The 24,627-nt window shown below is 40.1% G+C and overlaps 1 protein-coding gene across 2 annotated transcripts in view; it reads right to left on the bottom strand.

Moving 5' to 3' along the window:
• The window catches only part of samd4a (sterile alpha motif domain containing 4A), a 72,534-nt gene that overhangs the window by 22,626 nt on the left and 25,281 nt on the right, over positions 1–24,627 (bottom strand). The window contains exons 3-10 of one of the 2 annotated variants that reach the window (XM_084910339.1): positions 10,234–10,809; positions 5,681–5,968; positions 4,244–4,353; positions 3,345–3,431; positions 1,947–2,193; positions 1,763–1,848; positions 1,133–1,251; positions 344–545 (exon numbers count right to left, since the gene is read on the bottom strand). In XM_084910339.1, coding sequence (XP_084766465.1) covers positions 344–545; positions 1,133–1,251; positions 1,763–1,848; positions 1,947–2,193; positions 3,345–3,431; positions 4,244–4,353; positions 5,681–5,968; positions 10,234–10,809 — 1,715 coding nt within the window. The remainder of the gene's footprint in view (positions 1–343; positions 546–1,132; positions 1,252–1,762; positions 1,849–1,946; positions 2,194–3,344; positions 3,432–4,243; positions 4,354–5,680; positions 5,969–10,233; positions 10,810–24,627) is intronic. The other variant, XM_084910422.1, reaches the window with a different exon arrangement.

Genomic DNA, 24,627 nt, shown 5'->3' with positions numbered 1-24,627 from the left:
GAATTTAGGGATGAGACAACTGATTAATATTTTGTTTAGTTTTTGAAACAAAAACATTAAACCTGCATTTTCTACATTTATAAAGAAAAAAAAGCTTTCAAATATTTTGAAACTGTAATAGCTAATCCACAATATAAGGACAGATTAACTGAAGATGATCAATACCCACAAATTAGCTGATAACCTTGCAGATTATACAATACTGGTAATACAAGTTGGTTATTATATGCTGGTCTTCCTATATGTGTCATTGTTGTCCACTGGACATTCAAGCGTCCTGCTCTTCCTATTTGATGACTCATATCTGCTAACTGGTTCAAACAATCTGCTTATTTGAACTCACATGTCTTCCTTGCTTGGGACCGGTGGGTGTGCTGCTGGAGCTACGAGGTGTGGGTCCCAGCAGCCCCCCGCTGCCCAACAGGCCCAGCCTGGCACCCGGCAAACTCCGGGAGGGCATCTGGAACTGGTGAAGGCTCCTCCTGGCTGACACACTGCCCCCAACACAGCCAGTGGTAGGGAGAGAGTTGGACTGGCCAAAGCGGCTGCGACAGGACAAAACAAAAGTTGTACAGAGGCGAGCATTGTCTAAGGTGTTTGGATGTTAAAAAGAACAGCAGCTGTGCATTTAAATAATATGAAGCACAGAAGAATCTTTTTGTAAAATAATTATGCCAACTTTAATTTTCTTCCATTTTCAGGAAGCTGTGCTGCTGGATAGATAGAAAAAAACCATTATATGCAAATTTCACTTGACTAAAGTAGTTTTAAATTGACATTTAATGCATATGCTAGTTTGAAAGTAATTCAGTCCAGTAGAGTATAATCATCCCAAAGCTACAACACTGCACATGAATACAGAACAGTTTTTCCTCAAACCTAACTTGAACTGGCTTCTTTGTTGTCTACATGAATTCTTTAACTGTTAGACGTAAATAAAGTAGTTTGTGTAAAAATTAGCCACTAAATTTTAACACATTTAACTTTTGCTTCCCACTTATTTAATAATTTTCACATAGAAGTCTGTCTTTTTAAAAAATTGTTTTAACAAAGTTCGTCAAACTTTTTCAACTGTCTTTATTACAGGAAATACCACTGGAAAATTAAGACTATTGCTCATCTGTGTGCGTACCTCCTCTGCGGCCGGTACCCTGCAATGTCAAGCAGGTTTTTCCTCGGAATGGACCGGAACAGCCTCTGGACCTGTTGTTTCCATGACAACAGTCTCTTCTTCTGCGTCTCAGTGAAGGACTGAGAACAAGGGAGAATGGGGATTATAAAATCTGGGGTGAAGTGAAGCATTACTGCTGAAGAACATGGCTCAGTGTGGCTCATGTCACACTGCACATTTACACCAAAGCACAATGATGCTAGGAAAAAACACAAGACATTTAACAGACAAAGAAAAAGAGTGGCTAGAAATGATCTGTTATTTATGGTAAGTAAATAACAGATCAGGGACTAATTGGACAACTGCATTTCATTTAATTAGACATATTATTACTAGTTAAACTGTCCTAAATTTCAAATGTATTAATATCAAATATATAATATCCTGTGCTGCTAATCCCTTTAAACAACATTAATATTGGTAATACACAAAATTAACTTCCATTATTTTAACTATCTGTGAACAACTATAAAATCTATTTGCTGATATATTTCATTGACTGACAATTTATTTTGGTATTTGGGGGGGAAATGAATTGCATTGAATTGATACTACTATCAGATATAAACATCAAAAGGAGTGGGTGGCTACCTCATGGATAAGGCACTTGTCAATGAGTTGTAGGTAGGAGCTGATGTTGTCCTCATCTGACCTTGACACCAGCAGCTGTGTGCAAACTGTGGACGGCACAGATATGAAAACACAGACATTAAATCCAACTCATCCCTTGGCCCCAGAAATCAATCTCAATTGCGTGTTGTTGTGAGGAGCTCACCTTTGCCCATAACACGAGTGAACTGACCAGGTATATCCCCCTCAGCGATCACACTGGTGCCAGACTCAGCCTCTCCTCCACTTCCCCCACTCAGGTGGGAGCCAGGTGCGGCGCTTTTGCCTTCCGGGGTCAGCAGAGGGCGATGCAAAGAGGCCTCTTCGCCACCACTGAAAGCCTTAATAGGAGTCATGATCATTTGGTGGAGCTCCTGGAGTGGGGCACGAAGGTTACCGCCCTCCAACACATCCTGGTGGCAGCAAATGACATCAGGTAAAGATGGTTTTTACTTTACAGATGAGATCCTAAAATCTAATGAAGTGACAGAAGAATTGTATCATTGCGGGGACCACATCTATGTAAAAACATTTATGTAAAAGTGTGCCAATTCTAACCTAGATAATGAATATTTAAGGTGTAATGTGTGAAATTCAGAATCACAAGATGTTGCACAAGCAGATGAGCATCTCAAGCAAAAACAAAGAGACACACCTCCCTCCACGTTTCATTTAAGCTATTATCAGAAAGCTTCTGACACGCTGGTCAGACCCAAGCACGCTGAAGAGATCACATCTCTCAGCTGAAGCCAGCTGAGAGAAGACAAGCTGGTGGAGATGGAGCAAACATGCTGCTTAAAATCCTACCCCAATGACCTAGATTTGGATAAATCAATTGACTAATAAGTGCTCTTCTTCTTCAGGAGCACTGACCAAATGCTCCAGATTGCACCCTGCCATCTCAGTTTTACTTTCACTTTCACTCTCTTCTTTTTAGGATAATTAGCCAACCGTTTCAAACAGAAGGACTCACATGCAACAACACGCACGCAAGGCGTGTCTGGCTTCAAAACACAGAAGCTCAGATTACAACACAGATAGAGGGAGTGTGACTTTATTCTCTGATAAGTATGCTTTACTCCACCATATCATCACACAACAAATTGTTCAAAATTGTACAAAAAAGGGAAAAATACAGCTTAATTTCCTTCACTTATATTCACACACGTCATATCAGCCTACCTCCCACACTACACACTTCAAAACAGTAGACAAGTCTGTGTGAACTCAAAATACCAAGCAGCAGGTGTCTTGTTTCCCAAGCTCTTCAAATGCACAGTAACATGCTTTTAAAATGATTCGTCATTGATGAAATCATTAATGGAAAGGTTAAGCCTGAATTTAGCTGCCTCAAGAAGTTGTGGCGTGCCCTTGAGCGTCATTGTCTTGCTCTGAAGGCTGAATGAAAGAGTGCAGGGGTGGGGGAGGCAGACGGGTTTAAATTAGGAGCCTAAAAGTCTCTTTCCTGGATTAGGTGTTCCCTTAGCTGTCATCTCAGATACATAACACCAACACCACCAACAAGCTTTGAGGTGGACTGGATGGAACATGTAGTCCTTCTGACCTTTTCCAGGCTCCGGAGTAGGTTCTGCCTCTCTTTGAGCTTCTGAATGCTGATAACAATCTTGTGCCGTGCTCCTTTAGTGACTTTCTGTTGGAGGAAACAGTTTGGCATCAAACATCTCTTCTCATTGACAATACAGGCCTAATGCAATGATAGCTCTCTTACAAACACAGTGTGATAAGGTTTTTCCAAATGGAAAGAGGTTTTGTGCTTATTTTTTAAATAAACATGAGTTAGGCCTGTCTTTTTAGGACAGATTCTCATTACTTAAAATGCTCTGTTGGTTTAGACTACATTAGCCTTTCATTTGGAGATTGGAAATTTTTGTTGATGATGACTCCTCTTGGACATTTTGTTCACAACATCTCAGTGAAAATGTGCACTTCATTAGGTTCAGCCTAAAAACGAATTAGCAGCACCTGGAGGAAGTACGCAACTTCCCAGTGGACGGAGTTGTGTTAATTTTAGCTACATCCGCTGTTTCAGAATAGCCTATCCATGTCCTTACACACAAGCATCAAGAACTAAATATCTTGTACCATTTAATACAACATTATCAGGTTTCAACTTGAGTAGATCTGACGTAGACTACACTGATTTTGTAGTCCAGGATATTAACATGTTTCTCTTTTTGCAATTCTGAGCCCTATGTCCCAGAGGTACATGCTCATCTACTATTTTTTTGTTTGTTTGTTTGGGGTTTTTTTTTGTTTTTTGTTTTTTTTTTTTTAAACACAGACTTATTGCCATGCATACAAATAGCAATTTCTGAATTACTGTGCAAATATAAAGTTGGTATCTGTATAAAATGTGTCCAGAATAAAAGCTATACTAATTGTAGAAATTATTACTACATCAGCTCACTTTGTCTACAAGTACGTGGGTGCACATGTGTTTACCTGTGCTTCTAGTTGCTCTTCAGTCAGTGCCATCATCTCATCGTAGGTCATTGTGGAGAAGAGAGCGGCGTACTTATGGAGACGGAGACTCTTCAGCCAAGCAGGAACATCTGAGGGACAAAGACATATCACATAATCACTGCTGCAGACAACCAAACAAATGGGTCAAACTACAGAGGATGTTAAGCTTATTACTGACACATCTTTGTACTAACGTAGAATAATAAGGGCTGCTGGCTTAGCTTTTTTTCTTTTCTAAAATATGCAATACTTTTTGCCTGTTTTGAGGACTGATTTGCAGAAGTTCAGAGACCAAAAAGGCACACCGAAAACCCACCCTCAATCTCCACCTACCCTGCCTGGTGTGATGTGGCTTGTGATTACACAAAGTTTGATGGTCTTTGAGAGCATTTGATCACTGGCACTTTTCGATTTAGCTGAATCATGAATAATGTGATAAAAGAGTCCAAAACCAAGTCTGTAATGCAGTATTTCATTGTTAGACTATGACAGCAACAACAACAGACAACTGAAAAATAAAACCCTCTAAAACAGATTTTACAAATGACAGTTTGTTCTCTTAGAACTATCAATGAAAACTGTCAGAACTGCATTCCTATTTATCTGAATGACTGCATTTCAAAAGAAAAAAAAAAAAAGACCAGACGACCAGAAAGGGTTTCATGCTGTGCAGACAGTGATCGCCTCAGAGTAAGGTCAATAAGGTCATTAGTTCTGACCTCTGCTTCCTCTCACAAACTGCACGACTGGATTAACAACTTGCCACGCCCTTTTACTGAATGCTTGTAAAGCACAAACAGCAGACAGTCATAAGTTTCCTCATAGAAGTGGTCCATATCAGTGATGGAGGAACCAAAAGAAAATAAGTGATGTAAATAAAGAAAGTTTCTTTGCCAAAGACACTTTAATATTGTAATATAGTGGGACTGATTAGTGGACAACCTGCTCTTCCACCTGAATCACATCCAATTACCGGTAGTAGTGAATGTCTGAAAGCTCGGCTGACTATAGTATTGAACCTAGTCTGTCTCAATACTCATTCCCACCAAATCAGTCAACCTAGGAGAGTACTTTTGATCTAAATAGGGGAGCCTGTCATTACCCATTTAACCTCACTGATAAATTGTTTTCATGTTTCATTTTTGTGAAAGCAAGTGTGGACTTCAAAATCAGTGGTTAGTTCCGACATCTTAATTTGTCTCTTGATTCTTGGAAATTAAATCTATAAAGTTATCTTAAAATCCAATATCTAGTGACTCTGTCCCAGAGTTGGCATTGCTATTTCGGGAGTTCTCCTTATTCCCTTGAAACTGTTATCCATCTATGCGCATTTCGACTGCGAGTCAGCCACCTCACTCCAATGTTTGCCATAATCCAGTAGGTCACGAATATTGAACAGGTCTCTTTCTTACTCACCCCTCATGCCACTGCCCTCTTCATGAAAGGAACTGCGATGCAGACCTGAACCTCCTCCTAAACCAGCATCCTCCAGATGCTCACTGCCTCCACTGCCAGAGGAGGCGATGCTGCTTTGTGGAGAGAGAGGTGCGTGGTCTGGGGCTGGGCCTCTAGCAGTCCGAAGATCTTCCTGGGAAAGCCATGCGTGACCCAGAGGCTGGTTGTTGGGGCCACTCATGGGGGGTGTGAGGGACACTGAGCGCTTTAAGGGACTGTGCTGTTGGCTGCCACCTCCACTTGTAAGGACTGTAAACCAACAACACCACTAGTCACTCAGACTGACTGGGAACATTATATAGTTCACGCACTCCTGTGTTCAAGAACACTGAACATGAAGTCATTTTCTTTACATTTTGGCGATCTATAGGCTTCTACTCCATATGTATTTGGACAATGACAATGACTGTGTACACCACCACAGTTGACTTGAATCAATATGTGACTTGAGCCCAGACCTTAAGGTTGGATCCAAGGGTTTGTTTGTTTTGTTCTTTGTTTTTTTTTTAAATAAATAAAAAAAACAATTAATGAACTGTTTAGGAATTACAGCTATTTTTGTACACAGTGCCTCAAATTAATTAGGCAAACTAACATTTTAAATGTTTATGTTTTGATGCTGCTGAGCTCGTGTGTGCATTCTTTTTTTTAAATCAATGTATCAGATTACTGATTGGGCAACTCAAACTTTTTGCTGTCTCTGATTGGTTTATTTTGGTTTTTCAGCCTATTAATGGCCTCCTTCACTTGCATCAACATCTCTTTGGACCTCATATTGAGAGTTCCAGTAAATAGCTACCAAATAAAAGACCAACACCATGAAACTCCTCGGTCAGTCAATTGCCCAATTATGTCTTAGCTTCTAAAAATGGGGGACTGTGTATAAAAATAGCTGCAGATCCTGAACAGTTAATGCAGATAATTGTTAACTCTGCCACTGTCAAACAGTTTATTGTGCTATTGACCCTTCTTTGGTGTCGTTTATTCGAATGGATGATTGAAGTCTGAAGAAATGAGGCAATTTAAGAATTTATTCATGTAGCAACCAGGTGCTTCAGTATAATGTGGAAGAACCATGAACAGCCACAACCCCATGGCACCTCCTCCTCATGTTGAGCAACAGCTTCTTTTCTAAGCTTTGCTTCTTAGTTCCAATTGTCTTAGGCAGAATTTGTACTCATAGATGAACATAATATTCCTTGACATGTTAAGGTGCACATGTTGCCGACATCAGCGCTAATGGGTCCGACAGTGACAGATGGACTGATTGACCGCTTTTCTACTCTCTTGGAGTACTCAAAGCGCTCTATACAACATGCCACACACACCCAATCTCACAAGCACTGACTCTAAACTGAGTGCTTTTCTAACGACATTCACACACATTCACACTCCGATGGATGAATCAGAGAGCAACTTGGGGTTAGTCTCTTGCCCAAGGATACTTGGCATGCAGACTAGAGGATCCAGGGATCAAACCACCAACCTTCCAATCAGTAGGTGACCTGCTCTACCTCCTGAGCTACAGCCACCCCAATAATGATCCTTCCGCAGGCTGGCTGTCATAGCAGGCCTCCTGACCACCCTATGAGACGGGCTGTGTGTAGTCTGTTCTGGATTGTCTGGGTAGAGACCCATCGGCCATATCATCCTAACTGCAAATCTGTAGATGACTGCCATCTTCTTGGGACGCCCAATTTGCAGCCTGTCTCCAACATTTCCTGTTATATGGAACTTTAATTGGGAGACGGTACTAGCTCTCACTTCAAATCGTGCTGCATCTTTGTTTTACAGAACATCAGCTTGAAGTTCCCCTATGGCACACACCCTGTCCAGATCAGTCAAATTTGGCATGCCTGGAGCAGACACCAATTTTCCACTGTAGCAAGGTCGAAGCTCACAGGTGCTGCTTATCAGGGACTAATTGGACACCTGTTTCTCAGCACCTGGGATTCCAGAATCTCAAACCAACAGTCAATAGCTGAATAAGCTGTTTGGCAGTGGCAGAGAAGATTTGGCAAGTTTTTCCATTGGCACAACCCATGTACTCCACTCAATCGCCAAATGCATTTTCCTTACAAATATGACACCAGTTATTGCCAAGAAGCATTGTTACAACAAAGAAATAAGCGACCAAACACAAAGTAGTTCAGACATTAAAGTAAAATGAAGTGTTTTTTGTGCTATTGGAAGAATGCGGCTGCATTTGCAAAACAGAAAATACATACGACTCTCAGGTTTATCTCCCCTTTGTGCTGCGTCTCAAATGATGTTGTGCCTGTTTAATATATGCACTGCATTTTCTGCCTGGGATTTTATCCAAGTGTACATTCTCAGTGTGTAAATTTATCCTTTATATAGAGCCCTCAAAAATTCCATAGTTGGCTAAAAAAAAAAAAAAAAAAAAGTAGCACACAACATGCCTCTTTAGGGCTTACATTAATCATAATCATCTTGTATTATTAGAGTACTCAAAATCAGAATTTCCTGCTCACTATAAACTACAGCTCATCTGTGACATAAGTAGTTATTTAGATTTAATATCTGAAGTTTCAACCTCCAAGCAACATACTAAACAATGCCTGTTCAATGACCTGAGGAAATATTTTTCCACTGTATAAATAACTTAAGTAAATCCATCGACCAAGATATCCATTTGCTTGAAAAGCCTTTCCTCTTCATTTCTTCATCTTAGTAAGTGAAGTCTACTCTTACGGGGTCAAACCAAGGTTACCATTACTACTAAAATAGCAATACTTTCATCTCAAAACAGTTCTAGGATCACACATTTTCCTGAGACTGCTGAAGTGGATGAAGAGAATGAAAAGGTGGAGAAGAGCAAACAGCTTTTTTGTGTCGCCTGTCTGGTAGGGTAAACTGTCCAGGCTCTCTCTCCTCCTCCTATATGTGGTGCTCTTACTGTTGGCGCTATGTATAGGACTTCATGGGCTCCGTTTAAAATAGGTGCCCAGCTAACATTTCAAGTTCCAGTCCCTAAATATTAGCCATTTTCCCTAAATACAGTCTGCCACAAAGGCTGCCTTACAAGGGAAAGGATGGGTGGTATGTGCTGCTGTGGTTTGGACTAAAGCTTAGAGTATGTGTGGGGTGTCATCAGGGTGTTCTCTCAGTAGAACACAGGTTGATGTGATTGGACCATTATACTCCTATAGCCCTTAATGTGACCAGATAAAGACATAACCACATGTTGACCAACAATGTAAAAATAATTTTTAATAACTCAAATTAAATACCTAAGCCAAACACTGACTTTTTCTGATGCCAGAACCACCTCCCCGTGATCATTCTATAACTCTAAATGCCAACACATAAATACCAATTTGCTTTGAGTGTGTCCAATGCTTCTATTCGTTTTACATTTATATTAAAAAAAAACAAACACACACAAGAAAATATACCTATGCTCTCTGTCGCCACCAATCCTGTACTGGTAGCTGGGGTAACTCTAGTTTTATCAGTTGTGAAATCCTATGATCTTGTTTGGGACCCAAGCTGTTAGCAGTCTAACATACAAGAGGATCTTTCTTGGAGCAGCAAGCAGAGCTTTAAATGTGCCTTTATTTATAAACCTTCAGCTGTTTCTTTCATCTCCCAGGAAAAAAAAGAAAAGAAAAAAGAAAAAAAAACAAAAAAACAGAGCTCTTGCATTCTTGTCTGGAAATATCCTGCTCTGACCATAGTTATGTTCAATTCCAACAGCCCAGCCCTCCCTGTGTGTTGTCTTCCAGCCAACACTCAGCCTCTGTAGTTGCTGTGTGGGTTCTTCAGAGTGTACTCGGTCTGGTCAGGGTGTATTAACTGCTGTGACTATTTGGTCAGTACTTGTTTACGTTCAGTGTAGAGTGTTTCTTATACATTTGTTTAATTTATTTATAATGAAACAAGTATTTAAAAACACTGTTTTTAAATGTGGACTGCCTTTTTTGTGCCTTGTTATAGATGCTTTTGTGCTTTTTGTGCGATTTCTTTAGTGGGCCCTTATGAAACTACTCGGTTCATCAACTCTGAAAAAGAAAGCAATTTTAGCTCCCTTCCCCATCTTTTTAAACCAACTCTCTTGTGACTGGGCACTCCTACCAAACAAGTGGTTTGGACAACAGGTGGGTGGGGCTTCTGTCTTCAGAGGAAAAGTGGATGCTCACATTGACCATATATGGGCACTTATTCTCAATAAAACTGTCAGGCTCTGATTTAAATAGAGGGTTTAGACAAGCTTCAAACCTCAGCGTTTGGCTCATAGGAATATAAGCTGATCTCATAATTTTAAACTATTGCTGTATTTAATATGAACATCTATAATTTTAATAATTACCTGACAGATTACAAGGAAATGAATAATAAGTTATCAGTTGAAATCTGAAATTAGCAAAGATTTTACAGGATGTTGCAGAAATGTAACCCACTGTATTACAATATTTATTACATCATTAAATGCCCCAGTCTGTGGCTCCTATGAAAGAAACAGAGGAAAGACAGGACAGGTTTTCACTTACTCGCGTTACTGCCTCCGCCAATTCCAACAGTATTGATGGTTGCAGGCACAGAGGATGATGGGTAGAGAGGGAGGTGTCCGTTTTCGCAGCCATGCTGATGCCAGCCTCCACCTATTCCTGAATCCCTGGAGCTCTGCCACCCATTGAGGCGGTCATCTGAGCCATAACGTTGGTGGTGATGCAAGTAGGGAATGCCTGATGAAGAGGTGTTGGTAGAAGAGCAAGATCCAGATGAGGTCAGGGTCGAAGGAGGTGTAGACTGGTGGTGATGGTGAGGCCCGGCAGGAGGAGGCCTTTCCAATGAGTCTCTCTCTCTCTCCTCCAGGTGGTTGAGCCAGAGTGCCAGAGCAGCGCGATCTTCAGGGGAGGTGGCGGGGTGGATGAGGGCGTAGGAAAGGAGCTGCCGAGACTCCTCCAGGTGATGGCCGTGCTCGATCGTGTGGGCCAGGATGCGAGGCAGCAAGCGCATGTATTCTCCCTTAGCTTCAACGTTTCCCGGTTTGAGCAGCGGAAGATGGGTAAGGACGAGGGAGATGACACGTTCCTTGGGCTCACTCTGCCATTGGCTAATTATACCTGCAGGACAAAATGAAGGAGAAAATTACAAAAAAAAAAAAAAAAATTATATATATATATATATATATATATATACATACATACACACACACACACACACACACACACACACGGAACAGAAATGAAAAATTCACCAGTTTGAACAGTGCTTAAAGTAAGATTTCTTTTATGATATCTAAAGGAGCAGCAGAGGGGAATGTAATTTATAGATAGACAGATGAATTAGTGAACACATGTATGACTGAAAATAGAAGACACCAAGATGATGTCAGACCCTGCACCATCATCGTTCTATTTTGTTCTTTCTAAAAACACCCAGGTCTGTAGATTGCTAACGGAGGCAATACAGCTTTGGACATAACGTGGAGGTCATGGAGCTCTATTGTTGTCCCAGTCAGTAGGCCATAAGAGGTCCATTCCTATCATCTTGGACCAGGGCTATAGATACAAACAGGTCAGGGCAACAACTCTGACAGCCACACAAATAGAGACACGAGGCACTAAGAAGGCCGGCTTCACTTCCGGCTTGTGAGACACGTCTGTATGATCTGTCCACAGTAGTAATTCTTAACAAAACATGTCTTACTTTGAAATCCCACACATGAGCTAGGGGGGGAAAAAACAGAAGAAGAAAAAAAAAAAAATCCATCAGCTTATCCTCCTGTTCAAAGACATCCCAAGGTCTTACTGTGGTGATGTACAGCTCTCTCTGCCCTGTCAAGTGGACAGATGCAGCTCTGACTGGGCAGATGGAAGACCCGTAAACCCTGAAGCCCCCTAAACAAGGCTCATGTTTACATCTCTGTGAAGTTGGACCCTTTACACACGTACAAGACACAGACGTGGTGACAGCAGTTCTTTATTTGAACAGTAAAAATACTGTGGTTTGCAATGGGACACAGACACTCCCGCTCCTCTATCACGTCCGCTCTCCTTTCTCCAACTGTCACTGTGAACATATAAAGAGTCACAATCACATTCACATCCCAGCACACCTGTTCACCCCACCTCTGCGCCGCCCCAGGAGCTCACTGCGCCACCCCTCCTCTGCAGCCGGCCAGAGACCACACCCACGCCACAATCTCCTAATGAAAGATGACCAGGTGAATACACACATTTACTCCAGGCTGGTATGTATTTTGACGATTTAGTTTGCTTTTAGACTTCCTTGTTGTTATTTACAGAGCAGGTTTATAAAAATTCTCTCATAATCTATAACCTTTCATTTTTACCTGATAATGAGACATTTAGTAGGATTTAAGGCAGAGCATCCAAAAAAGAGACACCAAATATAAGGTCACTGTTAACGTCGGCACCTTCACATTTCAAGTTAACAGTAACAGCAACGAACTCTTAAACACCACGTCCTTTGTGCCTGAACAGGCAAATATGCATGAGAGACAACTATTCAGTTTATACCTTTAATTTGGACAGACATCTTTTCATCTAAGATTTGTTCTGAAAACTAAATCTGTGCTCTGTTGCCAAACTCAAATTAACAGAGTTCTGTAGGTGGCAAAAATTTCTCCCAACACAATGGTCAAAAGTTCTTTAGACTTTCCAATCCTGCAATCAATTGCTTGACTGAGAGGAAATCCCACCTCTGCAACCCCTCGGTGACCTGTAGTCGCCACAGAAACACAATAATACCTTAAGGGATGTTTCTACAATAGAAAACAAATAGGCCACTGGCACTCTCTGAAAGAAAGAAAAAAAACCCAACAACAACAACAACAACAAAAAAAAAAAACAAAAACCTCCCTATATCTATTAAAAGGCTAAAAGACAGGAGTCACGTGGGACCGCCGAGGAAGATGGCTGCTCCTAAAGCCTGTTGATTAATGTTCTGAATTTGGAAACATACACTTCAGTTGTAGTCATAAAGTGGACGCCCCTTGTCGACTTTGAAGTTTTTCAAGGATTACAGCCTTTGAAAAAAGGCAGGTAATAACAAAGCAAACTTTTTCCAAAGAAGCTACCACGAGGAAGAAGCAAGCTAGCATTAGCCTCGTTTCGGAGCTGCCCGAAAACACACCTGCATCTGATGCCGCCTCTCCAGCCGCAGCGGAGGAAGGTACGGGGAGCGAGAGCTAAAAGGACAAAATTAAGAAAATGAATGCTACTCTTCAGGTCGTAGCAAAAGATGTCACCACTATTAAAGAAGCGACTAAAGAACTAAAAGATTCAGTGGAAGAGATAAAATTGAGGTTAGGAGAGGCGGAACAACGTATATTAGACATGGAAGATACCAGCGTGCTTACTGAGGCAACAGTGGACAAATCTGAGAAAAGGTTGGAGGTGTTGTGGTCACGAGTGGAGGACCTTGAAAACTGTAGTAAGAGAAACAATGTACAGATTATTGGACTTAAAGGAGGCGTGGAGGAACCCGGGAAAGTGGATAAAAATGTAACAGAGATTCTGGCCAAAGCACTTTCTGGAAGTGAATTTGAAATTGAACGTGCGCATTGTTCCCCTGTACCAATGCCGGAATCTAACGAGCCTCCCAGGGCCATACATGTCCGCTTTCTACGTTCATCTGCCACGGAGAAAGTACTACGGGTGGCCAGAGAGAAGCGTGGAATCGACTGGCAAGGCGCCAAGCTTTCCTTCTTTGAAGATGTTACAAGAGAGCTGGCGGAGAAGAGGAAAGCATTCAACCCGGTGAAGAAGCTTCTCCGAGAGCTACAAGTGAAGCATAGGCTGGTGTATCCTGCAACACTTATTTTTACGTGACAAAAGAAAACATTCAAAGACGGAAAGGAGGCTGAGAAATTTCTGCAGGAGTCGACTTAGGAGTGCAGGGCATAATGTAACAAATTGGAGAAATGTATGTGAATTTAAAAAAAAAAAAAAAAAACTAAGGTAACAAATAAACAATGGGTAGAACGGGGCTGCGGCGGCTGTGCTGCTGTCGGACAGTTAACGTGTCTCACGGACCAAGGAAAGTTTAGTGACTCAAGTTCAAGTTAGTTAGGGTTTGTATAGAATGGGAGGGAGGGGTTGCTTAGCAACGTTGTTCTGGGTTGTTATGCAAAGGGTGTTCGTTTTGTTCAGGTTTGTCTTTTTTAAGACAGCTAGTTTGATGGGACCAGATGGGTTTTGTAATATTGAGTGCCTATGTATATATTTGTGTTGTGTTGTAAAGTGCACAGGGAGTGTCCTTCCCCCATTTTTTATTAGAAAGAGATGAACAGGTATACCAAAATAATATCGTGGAACATAAAAGGATGTGGGGACCCAATTAAAGGAGGAAGGTTCTGACATAAACATACAGATATAGCGTTTATTCAGGAATCCCACATTGCTGGAGAAGAAGAGGCAAAAAAGTTTAAAAGAGACTGGGTGGGCTCCGTTTTTCATAATTCATACTCAAGTAAACAAAATGGTGTTTTGAACCTTATTAATTTAAAATTAAGCTTTGTGTTGCTGAAAAAATATAATGATAAAGAAGGGCACACTATATGCTTGGAAGCTTTAATCAATGGGGTTTGAATGGTTTTGTGTAATATCTATGCACCTAATAAAGAATGAACCAGATTTTTTTTTTTTTTTTTTTTTTTTCCTCTCTTCACAGAATTAACAAGATAATAGGTGATCGTGAGGGGCAGGTAATATTGGCCGGAGATATCAACCAGGTGATGGATGGGATAATTGATAAGAGCAAACCAAGGGGTAGGTCTACACCCAGGGACAGACAGGCTATTCAATTGCTGACGGAGGATCTTTGCCTAGTAGACATTTGGAGGTTAGTTAATCCTAGTTCAAGGAAATATACATTTTACTCCAATTCTCATAAAATGTATTCAAGGATAGATTTCGCCTTAATATCAAAATCTTTGGTAGATTCAGTTGTAGATTGTGAGATTGGTGCAATTGCCATTAGTGATCACGCCACGGTAGAGTTGCAAATTAGAGCAGGGCGATATGGCCAAAAATCTTTATCACGATATATATTTGAAAATTTGCGATAACGATATAACTGACGATATAATTGATGCGAGACAAAATATAACTCCACAACATTACTAGCGCAAAAAGACAACCTTCCATTTATTTTCACTTAAACAAGAAGCTGGTTTTTATGTACATTAAAGCTTTATAAAAATGTAACAGTGCAAATGCAAATTCCTTGCTTAAAGTTTAACCAAAAGGCATTTCCAGTAGAAATGGGCTGACATATCCTGAGCATAACCATGTATAATATCCACTGAAGTTAAAAAGAGGTGCTTTGCAACATTAAACTGCAGTGTGCAGTACGTATTTTTCGGACCATAAGGTGCACGGGATTATAAGGCACATTAAGCGAAACAAAGCAGTCAGATAAATCAAACTTTATTAAACTCATTCTTCTTGCTTCCTCCACTTCTGTACCATTGATTCATTAATGTTGAATTCTCTGGCAGCTGCTCTATTCCCATGTTGTTGCAGTATATTAATGACTAACCTTGTATTGTGGATGGATTATCTCAGTTGTTCTCCTGACTGAAGTTTGGTCCGTTTACAGCATCCTGCCATGCGATTGCATTTGTCTCTAACTATCAGGAACCTTAACGTTAACTTTTATAAGTGGAAAAGTGTTAGTGTTCGTCCTCCAGCTTCACTGTTTATGTTATGCTAACATAGCTGTGTCGCTAGCGATCAGGTAGCACATCATTATATACCAGCTAGCCCAACTTCAGTAACCCTACAAACGTCACTGCTGTTTAGTTTCCTGTCTTCATTTATGTTGGACGTGATAGCAGAGCTGTACGTTTGAATATTTTCAGAAATCTCAGTCAGAACATGCAATATCATGCTTAGGTAACTAGCGAAACTAGCGAGCTAACTTCCGCTAGCTTCCTGCTAACTTCTAACTCCGTTAAATGTAATAAATTTTGTTTTCATGGATGCCTGTAAGTTAAACTTCATAGTTACACCTGGTAAAGCAGCAATGCTGATCGTTTTATTAAAGATGAAATAATTGAGACAGTTTTTAACTCTCAGTGATGCTGCAGTGTTCGTTTGACCTGAAGCATACGGAGTTTAGGACCCAGATTACTCCCAGATTTAAGAGCATCTTAGTCCGACAAATACGACAATAACGACGGCCGCTTGCATGTTCTGCAAAAAAATGTGCTTTGTCGTGTATCTGACGGACAAACACCAAACCAGTTCCACATCACTGAAGTTGCACCATTTTTACAAACCAATTCTGGTTCATCTGTTTCACTCAACAATCGGCCATGTGCGTATGAAAACAAAGGCACTGCGCATGCGCGTTTTACTCATATTCTATCGCGATATTTCATTTTCCTATCGTTGCCTAACATTATACCGGTATTACCGTGAACGGTATAATATGGCCCAGCCCTATTGCAAATTGATTTAAACACGGATAGAACAAAAAGGGGTCGCTGGAGGCTTAACACGATGTTGTTGCAAAACAAAAGTTTTAGTGAGGAATTAACAAAAGATCTTAAATTTTCTTCAAAATCAATATGGGTTCCACACATAAAGTAGCCACAGTTTGGGAAGCGTCTAAAGCATACATAAGAGGAAAGATAATTGCATATGCGACAAAAGTTAAGAAAAGTGATTTAGAACGGGAAAAAACTTTAGATAAAGAAATACATGAAATAGAGAAGGATTTAGCAAGACTATACTCAAATGATAAATACCAGACTATCTGTAAATTAAAATACCAGCTGAATGACACTTATAACAAAAAGGTGGAAATGCCGTATTTAGGCTTAAACCAAAATTTTATGAAGGTGGCAAAAAGAATGGTAGACTATTAGCGAGGCAACTGAAGCAGCAAGATAATCATAGATATATTATTTAAGTTAAGAAAGACAGCCAAGTGAAATAAATCTCCTCATCAAAATAAATAAATTTAATTTTCAAATCATTTTATCAAGATTTGTATACTTCTGCTGGTGCACTTAATGAGGAGGAGGTGAAGACATTTTTTTCCAGGTCCACAATTATCTACTCTTTCTGATGAACAAAAAACAAGACTGGATGAAGAAGAGGTCAGAGCTGCAATCTCATCAATGAAAAATAGGAAATCGCCAAGTTTGGATGGCTTCCCGATTGAGTATTATAAGAAATATATTGATATTTTAGCTCCAGTCTTGCATAAAGTTTATCTTGAGGCACTAGAAATAGGCTCCTTACCGAGTACATTTAATGATGCACTAATCTCCCTTATTCCTAACAAGGATAGGGATATATCAGACCCAGCAAATTACCGGTCAGTAAGCCTTTTAGGAGTCGATTGCAAAATTTTGACAAAGGTTTTGGCCTTCCGCTTAGATCAAATATTACCAGATATCATCACTTCTTCATCTCATGCACAAAAGCAAATCTAGTCTAGCCCCGGTTGCGGCCTTCTCTCTTGATGCCGAGAAGGCTTTTGGCCGGGTAGAATGGGGCTTCCTTATGCCAACCCATGCAAAGTTTGGGTTTGGGCCTATGATTTTGTAACTGGGTCAAACTGTATATTCAAGTCCAAGGGCAGCAGTTTTGACAAATGGATTGGTGTCAGAGTTTTTCCATCTCACTCACGGGACCCAGCAGGGGTGTTCTTTGTCCCCGCTGCTCTTCACAACATTTCTGGAACCACTGTCCTTAGCTATTCAAGCTAACAGGGATATCAGAGGTGTTCACGCAGGGGGTATGGAGCACAAGTTATTTCTATATGCTAATGACATCTTAGCAGTATTAACGGATCCCATGGAGTCTCTACCAGTGCTACTCACATGAGTTGAGTCATTTTCAAGGTTGTCAGGTTATAAGATAAACTGGTACAAATCAGAAGGCATGCCACTATCAGCATCATGTCATTCTAGATACTTAAAATTGAATGGAGTAATGTATTTAGAGGATATTATGCTTTCAAATATGGATCCTCCCCTCATAAAGATAAAAACAAATCTGGATAAATGGGGTAAATTGAATCTTACATTATGGGGTAAAATTAATGTGATTAAAATGATGGTGGCCCCGCAGTTCAATTATGTTTCCATGATGTTACCTGTAAGAATTCCTTTACACATATTTAGTCAATTTGAGAAGCTAATTAAAGATTTTTTGTGGAATAACAAGAAGCCAAGAGTGAATATAAAGTAAATGTGGGCTTCTAAAGACACTGGGGGAATGGCCCTTCCAAATGTGAGGTTGTATAATTTAGCATTTGAAATGTCAAGACTGGGCAAACACTGGACAGGATCAGACTCTGAGCTGAGCTGGATTAAAATCGAACAGGAACTAGTGAGCCCTTTTACACCCTTGGATGTTCTCTCACAGGGCTCAGCTATTAATGGACAAGACTTTCATGATAGCCCAGTGCTCAGGCATTCTAAGGCTGTCTGGGTAGAGGTGCACAAAATGTGTGGAGCATCTCATTTAGGACAACCTTATACCTCACAACACTGCTGTACAAATTAGGAAAAAAACAGTGTACTGGAAGGAATGGCTTGTCAAAGGCATACACAGGATAAGTGATCTTTACTCAGGGGGAGCGTTTATGTCATTCGCTGAATTAACACAAAAATATGGTTTGATAAAAGAAAATAATTTTTGGAAATATTTACAAATAAGGGATTGTATTACCAAAGGAAAATTTACTCAAAGCACAAATACGGTGGTGGAATTTTTATAATTGTCCAGAACAGCACAGAGCAGCTGTTTTCTACAAACTGTTTAACAATCTAAAAAAAGGGATATGTGAAAACTTGAGGATTACAGGGAGTGCAGAATTATTAGGCAAGTTGTATTTTTGAGGAATAATTTTATTATTGAACAACAACCATGTTCTCAATGAACCCAAAAAACTCATTAATATCAAAGCTGAATGTTTTTGGAAGTAGTTTTTAGTTTGTTTTTAGTTTTAGCTATTTTAGGGGGATATCTGTGTGTGCAGGTGACTATTACTGTGCATAATTATTAGGCAACTTAACAAAAAACAAATATATACCCATTTCAATTATTTATTTTTACCAGTGAAACCAATATAACATCTCCACATTCACAAATATACATTTCTGACATTCAAAAACAAAACAAAAACAAATCAGCGACCAATATAGCCACCTTTCTTTGCAAGGACACTCAAAAGCCTGCCATCCATGGATTCTGTCAGTGTTTTGATCTGTTCACCATCAACATTGCGTGCAGCAACAACCACAGCCTCCCAGACACTGTTCAGAGAGGTGTACTGTTTTCCCTCCTTGTAAATCTCACATTTGATGATGGACCACAGGTTCTCAATGAATAGAATAGAATAGAATTCAACTTTATTGGGGTGCAGATCAGGTGAACAAGGAGGCCATGTCATTAGTTTTTCTTCTTTTATACCCTTTCTTGCCAGCCACGCTGTGGAGTACTTGGACGCGTGTGATGGAGCATTGTCCTGCATGAAAATCATGTTTTTCTTGAAGGATGCAGACTTCTTCCTGTACCACTGCTTGAAGAAGGTGTCTTCCAGAAACTGGCAGTAGGACTGGGAGTTGAGCTTGACTCCATCCTCAACCCGAAAAGGCCCCACAAGCTCATCTTTGATGATACCAGCCCAAACCAGTACTCCACCTTGCTGGCGTCTGAGTCGGACTGGAGCTCTCTGCCCTTTACCAATCCAGCCACGGGCCCATCCATCTGGCCCATCAAGACTCACTCTCATTTCATCAGTCCATAAAACCTTAGAAAAATCAGTCTTGAGATATTTCTTGGCCCAGTCTTGACGTTTCAGCTTGTGTGTCTTGTTCAGTGGTGGTCGTCTTTCAGCCTTTCTTACCTTGGCCATGTCTCTGAGTATTGCACACCTTGTGCTTTTGGGCACTCCAGTGATGTTGCAGCTCTGAAATATGGCCAAACTGGTGGCAAGTGGCATCTTGGCAGCTGCACGCTTGACTTTTCTCAGTTCATGGGCAGTTATTTTGCGCCTTGGTTTTTCCACACGCTTCTTGCGACCCTGTTGACTATTTTGAATGAAACGCTTGATTGTTCGATGATCACGCTTCAGAAGCTTTGCAATTTTGAGACTGCTGCATCCCTCTGCAAGATATCTCACTATTTTTGACTTTTCTGAGCCTGTCAAGTCCTCCTTTTGACCCATTTTGCCAAAGGAAAGGACGTTGCCTAATAATTATGCACACCTGATATAGGGTGTTGATGTCATTAGACCACACCCCTTCTCATTACAGAGATGCACATCACCTAATATGCTTAATTGGTAGTAGGCTTTCGAGCCTATACAGCTTGGAGTAAGACAACATGCATGAAGAGGATGATGTGGACAAAATACTCATTTGCCTAATAATTCTGCACTCCCTGTATATGGCAGAGAGATTTGAGTTGTGTAATTTCTAAAGAAGATTGGTGTAGAATTTTGTCATTCTCCAATAAATATATGAGAGAGGCCAGGGGTAAATTTACTCAGTACAAATTAATACACAGATGGTACTTAACTCCTTTAAACTTTATAGAATGGGGAATCAGTCCCAATAATATATGCTGGAAATGTAGCTCAGATCCAGGGACATTTATGCATGCTATTTGGGAATGTGGGAAAGTTTATCCCTTTTGGCAAAAAGTATTGGACAAAATAGAAAGGTGGATTGGTTTGACAATACCCTTGTCACCAAGACTGTGCTTATTAGGGGATCGGCCTGTGTTACCTGGGGTTTCAAAATATGATTTTGTGGTTATAAAGGTAGGGGTTCCTCCAGAATATAATAGGTGAGAAGAAAATATGCTGAAAATGGCTTCATATGAAAAATTCTTAGCTAGGATTAATGATAATATGGAGGGTTCTGACAAATCATGGGCATGTGCTTTTGGCTGAGATTGATGGATTTTATTTTGTCTGGGCAATTATACAATTATCTTTTGTTAAATTTTATGCTTGCTGTGTTGTATGTTTGTTTAGGCACTCAGTAAAGGAATAACTTAAGAATTTGATTTTATTGTCCCTTTTTTTTTTTTTTGAGTACTGAATGTTAGTAACTATTAAAAATATACCCAAAATGCAAAGGTGAATTAACCATGGGATTGGAAGCAGTCTTTTTTTGGGGGGTTTTGTTTGTTTTTTGTTGTTATTTTGTTTGGTTATATGTTAAAAACAAATAAAGACTTCAATTACAAACAAAGGCTAAAAGACAGACATGTTTCCGCAATAAGCCAACATCAGTGTAGTTTAAGACAAACGACAATCAAAACATAAAACCCAGGTGAGACTCCAGTGCCAGAGGGCATAATCACCATCATAATATACTGTCATAATTTAACAAAATAGTAACAACCAGCAGCATATCAAAACTACTAGAAACAGGAACATAGAAAAATATACACAGAACAAATAAAAGCTCTTTAAAGTGAAATAAATGTTTTATGAAATATCACAAAAAGAAGCACCTATAACAAAAAAAAACAACAACTTCACATTCAAAACTTCAGAGTGTTCTGTATGTAGCACATAAATCCACCTTTTCCTCAAATTCTTTAGATAAAGGAGAAAATGTGGTGGCAAACACCGTGTTTGAATCCTTCTTATATTGAGACTGCCATTTGATTAAATTACAGTCTGATGAGGGTGTGTTGTAGGGGTGGGCGATATAAACGATATACGATAGAAACGATATAAATTTGGCCAACGATAGAGATTTTGACTATACCGCTCTATCGCGATAGCGCATGTTGATGATGCCATCAAGCTGCGCCTGTTTTGGTCGAAAGCATCGCAGCAGCTAAAACCATTATCATCTGCAAATTATGCCGGGCGACAGTCATAGCAAAGAGATGAAGCACTTTTGAAATATGGGGAAAGCCAAAAACTGCGCTTCCTCCACTTCCGTAACATTGATTCATTAATGCCGAATTCTCTCGCAGCTGCTCTATTCCCATGTTGTTGCAGTATATTAATAACTAACCCCGTATTGTGGATGAATAATCTCAGTTGTTCTCCTGACTGAAGTTTGGCCCGTGTATAGCATCCTGCTATGCGATTGCATTTGTCCCTGACCACCAGAATCCCTCACGTTAACTTTTATCGAGTGGAAAAAAAAGTTGGTGTTCATCCTCCAGCTTCACTGTGTTAATGTTATGCTAACAGAGCTGTGTCGCTAGCAATCACATAGCACAACACTATATACCATTTAGTCCAACTTCAGTAACCCTACAAACGGCACTGCTGTTTAGTTTTCTGTCTTCATTTATGTTGGAAGTGGTAGCAGAGCTGTACGTTTGAATTAGTTTCAAAAATCTCTCAGTCAGAACATGGTATGAAATGTTTAGGTGTAAACCGTTAAATTTAATAAATTCTGTTTTCATGGATGCATGGATGTAAAACTTAATTGTTACACCCGATAAAGCAGCAACGCTGATGATTTAATTAAAGACGAAAGAATTTAGACAGTTTTTAACTCTTAGTGTTCGTTTGACTTTGGGATCTGAACTGGACGGAGTTTTGGACCCAGATTACTCCGAAGCTTTTCACTACGGCAGCCGTAATGCTCTGACAATCCATCAAGCAAGCAGTGCGGCTTACCAAAGTTGTACTAAAACATTTTTTAACTGATTTCTGCACGCAGAAATCAGTTCGAGGTCAGTAAGCACAACCAGAATTCATACATAAGGCACACTCTCAATTTTTGAGAAAATTAAAAGGATTTTAAGTGTGCCTTATAGTGTGGAAAATACATTATACAGAAGAAAAGAATATATCGTGATATATATCGTTACCACACATGCTTCAAATTATATCGTGATATGAATTTTAGGCCATATCGCCCAGCCCTAGTGTGTTGGTCTTTTTGTCATGTAATAAATGTAGGTAAGCCAGTGCTCTTTCTTTTCCATATTCTCCTATACTGGCCACCCTATACGTTAGTGGTGCAACGGATCAAAAATCTCACGGTTCGGATCGGATCACGGTTTTAAGTCACGGATCGGATCAATTTTTGGATCAGCAAAAAAAGGAAAAAAAAAAAAAAGACAAAAATTTAACATTTACTTATTGAAGTATTTTTTGCCTGTTAAAAACATTAAACTCAAGACTCATTCCACACAATTATTAAAAAAAATTATGGTACAATATAGGGCAGTACAGTCTTTGTATCTACCACTCAATTCAATTCAATTTTATTTATAAAGCGCCAAATCACAACAACAGTCGCCTCAAGGCGCTTTATATTGTAAGGTAGACCCTACAATAATACATACCGCTCATTATATCGCATTCTGCTGTGATATAATGAGCTGTCACGGTCACGTAGCTTTCCGTTGCCCTGGAGGTCCACCCATTTGTAGCAGTTAGGGCAACAGAAGATGCCTGGGACAGTTCAGCCACAACTTAAATCTTTTCCTGCTCATACATGCTTGGAACAATCTTGCCACTAAAGTGGGCGCGAACGGGATATCATAGCGTGGCTCAAGCACGTTCATCATAGCTTAAACCCCTTGTTTTGCACAACGGAATACGGCCTCCCATCTGCAGCTAAACACCCCAGTAGCTTTTGTAATAGCTTTAGCCCGGTCGGATTGGGCAGCAAAGGGCTGCTTAAATACCACAAACTCCTCTGCTCCTCCACTTGGACCGCTAGCGCTGGCCATAACTATCGCTTGACAGACCCACCACGCGTACCATACGCATACTTTTTTTTTTTTCTTCTTTTTCAAATCTTCAGATCACGTGCGTGCCGAACCGTGGAGTGGGATCGGTTCGGATTACGGATCAACCGTGATCCATTGCACCACTACTATACGTCCTTTCAAGTTTTGAAGCCGAGTGCACTATCACTCTTTATTCTAAAAATTAATACAATGTTTTCAACAGCAGGAGAACTGCTGTGTGTGAATTACCTAATGTTTTGGTAGATCACCATCAGTATTCTAATCTATCAAAAATGAATGACTCTTCAGATTTTTCTGTTCCACTCATCAGACCAACCCCACCCACACTCTCTCTTTGCATCTGTGAGCAAAGCTGGCCCCACTCACAAGTGCTTGATTTAGTGATTTGGGTTTCAGATGCCTTTAGTAAGGAGATCAGCTAATGTGAATGGATGCCATGAATGGAAATAAATACTGCACCAGACCAAACTGTCTAGAAACAGACAGCCTACACTTAGAGTAAGACAGCTAAGGGGGAGGAGGTAGGGTAAGAGGGAGGCAGAAACTTGGGATGGGGTGGGGGAATAGATGGAAGGAATGAGAGTGAGGTGTGTGAAGGGAGCCTTGGAGTTACTCCACTCTGCTCCAAGGATGATGTAATTTTTCATTCCTATGAATGAGACAAGCCTTACTCCATCTGGGAACAGGAATTGTTCCATGATTAAAACTCAGTTATATCCAAATGACTGGAAAACATTAAGATGTAAAGCAGAAATCCTGAATACTTTGGTTAAACTTACAGAAGTAGTGGTGCATAGCTAGCTTAAAAAGTAATTACTACATAAATGTAATCTTTTGTCAAATATTTGAACTGACTCGGGCAGACTAAGAGAACCATCAAAATTTACATAACGAGTCCATAACAAGGCCTGACTAAGCAATACTAACCACCAGCAAGTAAAATGTGTCAAACAAACATGTCAAAGACGAATCAAAAATACTACATTGTTAGAGTAATTTTGTTTGAGATTAAAAATGATGTACATGCTTCTTTTACCACGCATCCCTTCACAACACAAAAAGCTTCCTGTTCTCCCACAAACTACAACATAAAGACAAAACAAAAGAAAACACTGAAAAACATCTGTATATAAAGAAGCTTTTACATCATTCAAATGTTTGGAAGAATGTTGATATAACTATATGAACCCGCTTCCAATGCAGATGACT

The sequence above is a fragment of the Perissodus microlepis genome, chromosome 1 (assembly GCF_051167445.1).
Source record: "Perissodus microlepis isolate ML-2025 ecotype Zambia chromosome 1, ASM5116744v1, whole genome shotgun sequence".
Taxonomy (NCBI): Eukaryota; Metazoa; Chordata; class Actinopteri; order Cichliformes; family Cichlidae; genus Perissodus; species Perissodus microlepis.
This window is presented reverse-complemented; position numbering and strand designations above follow the sequence as displayed.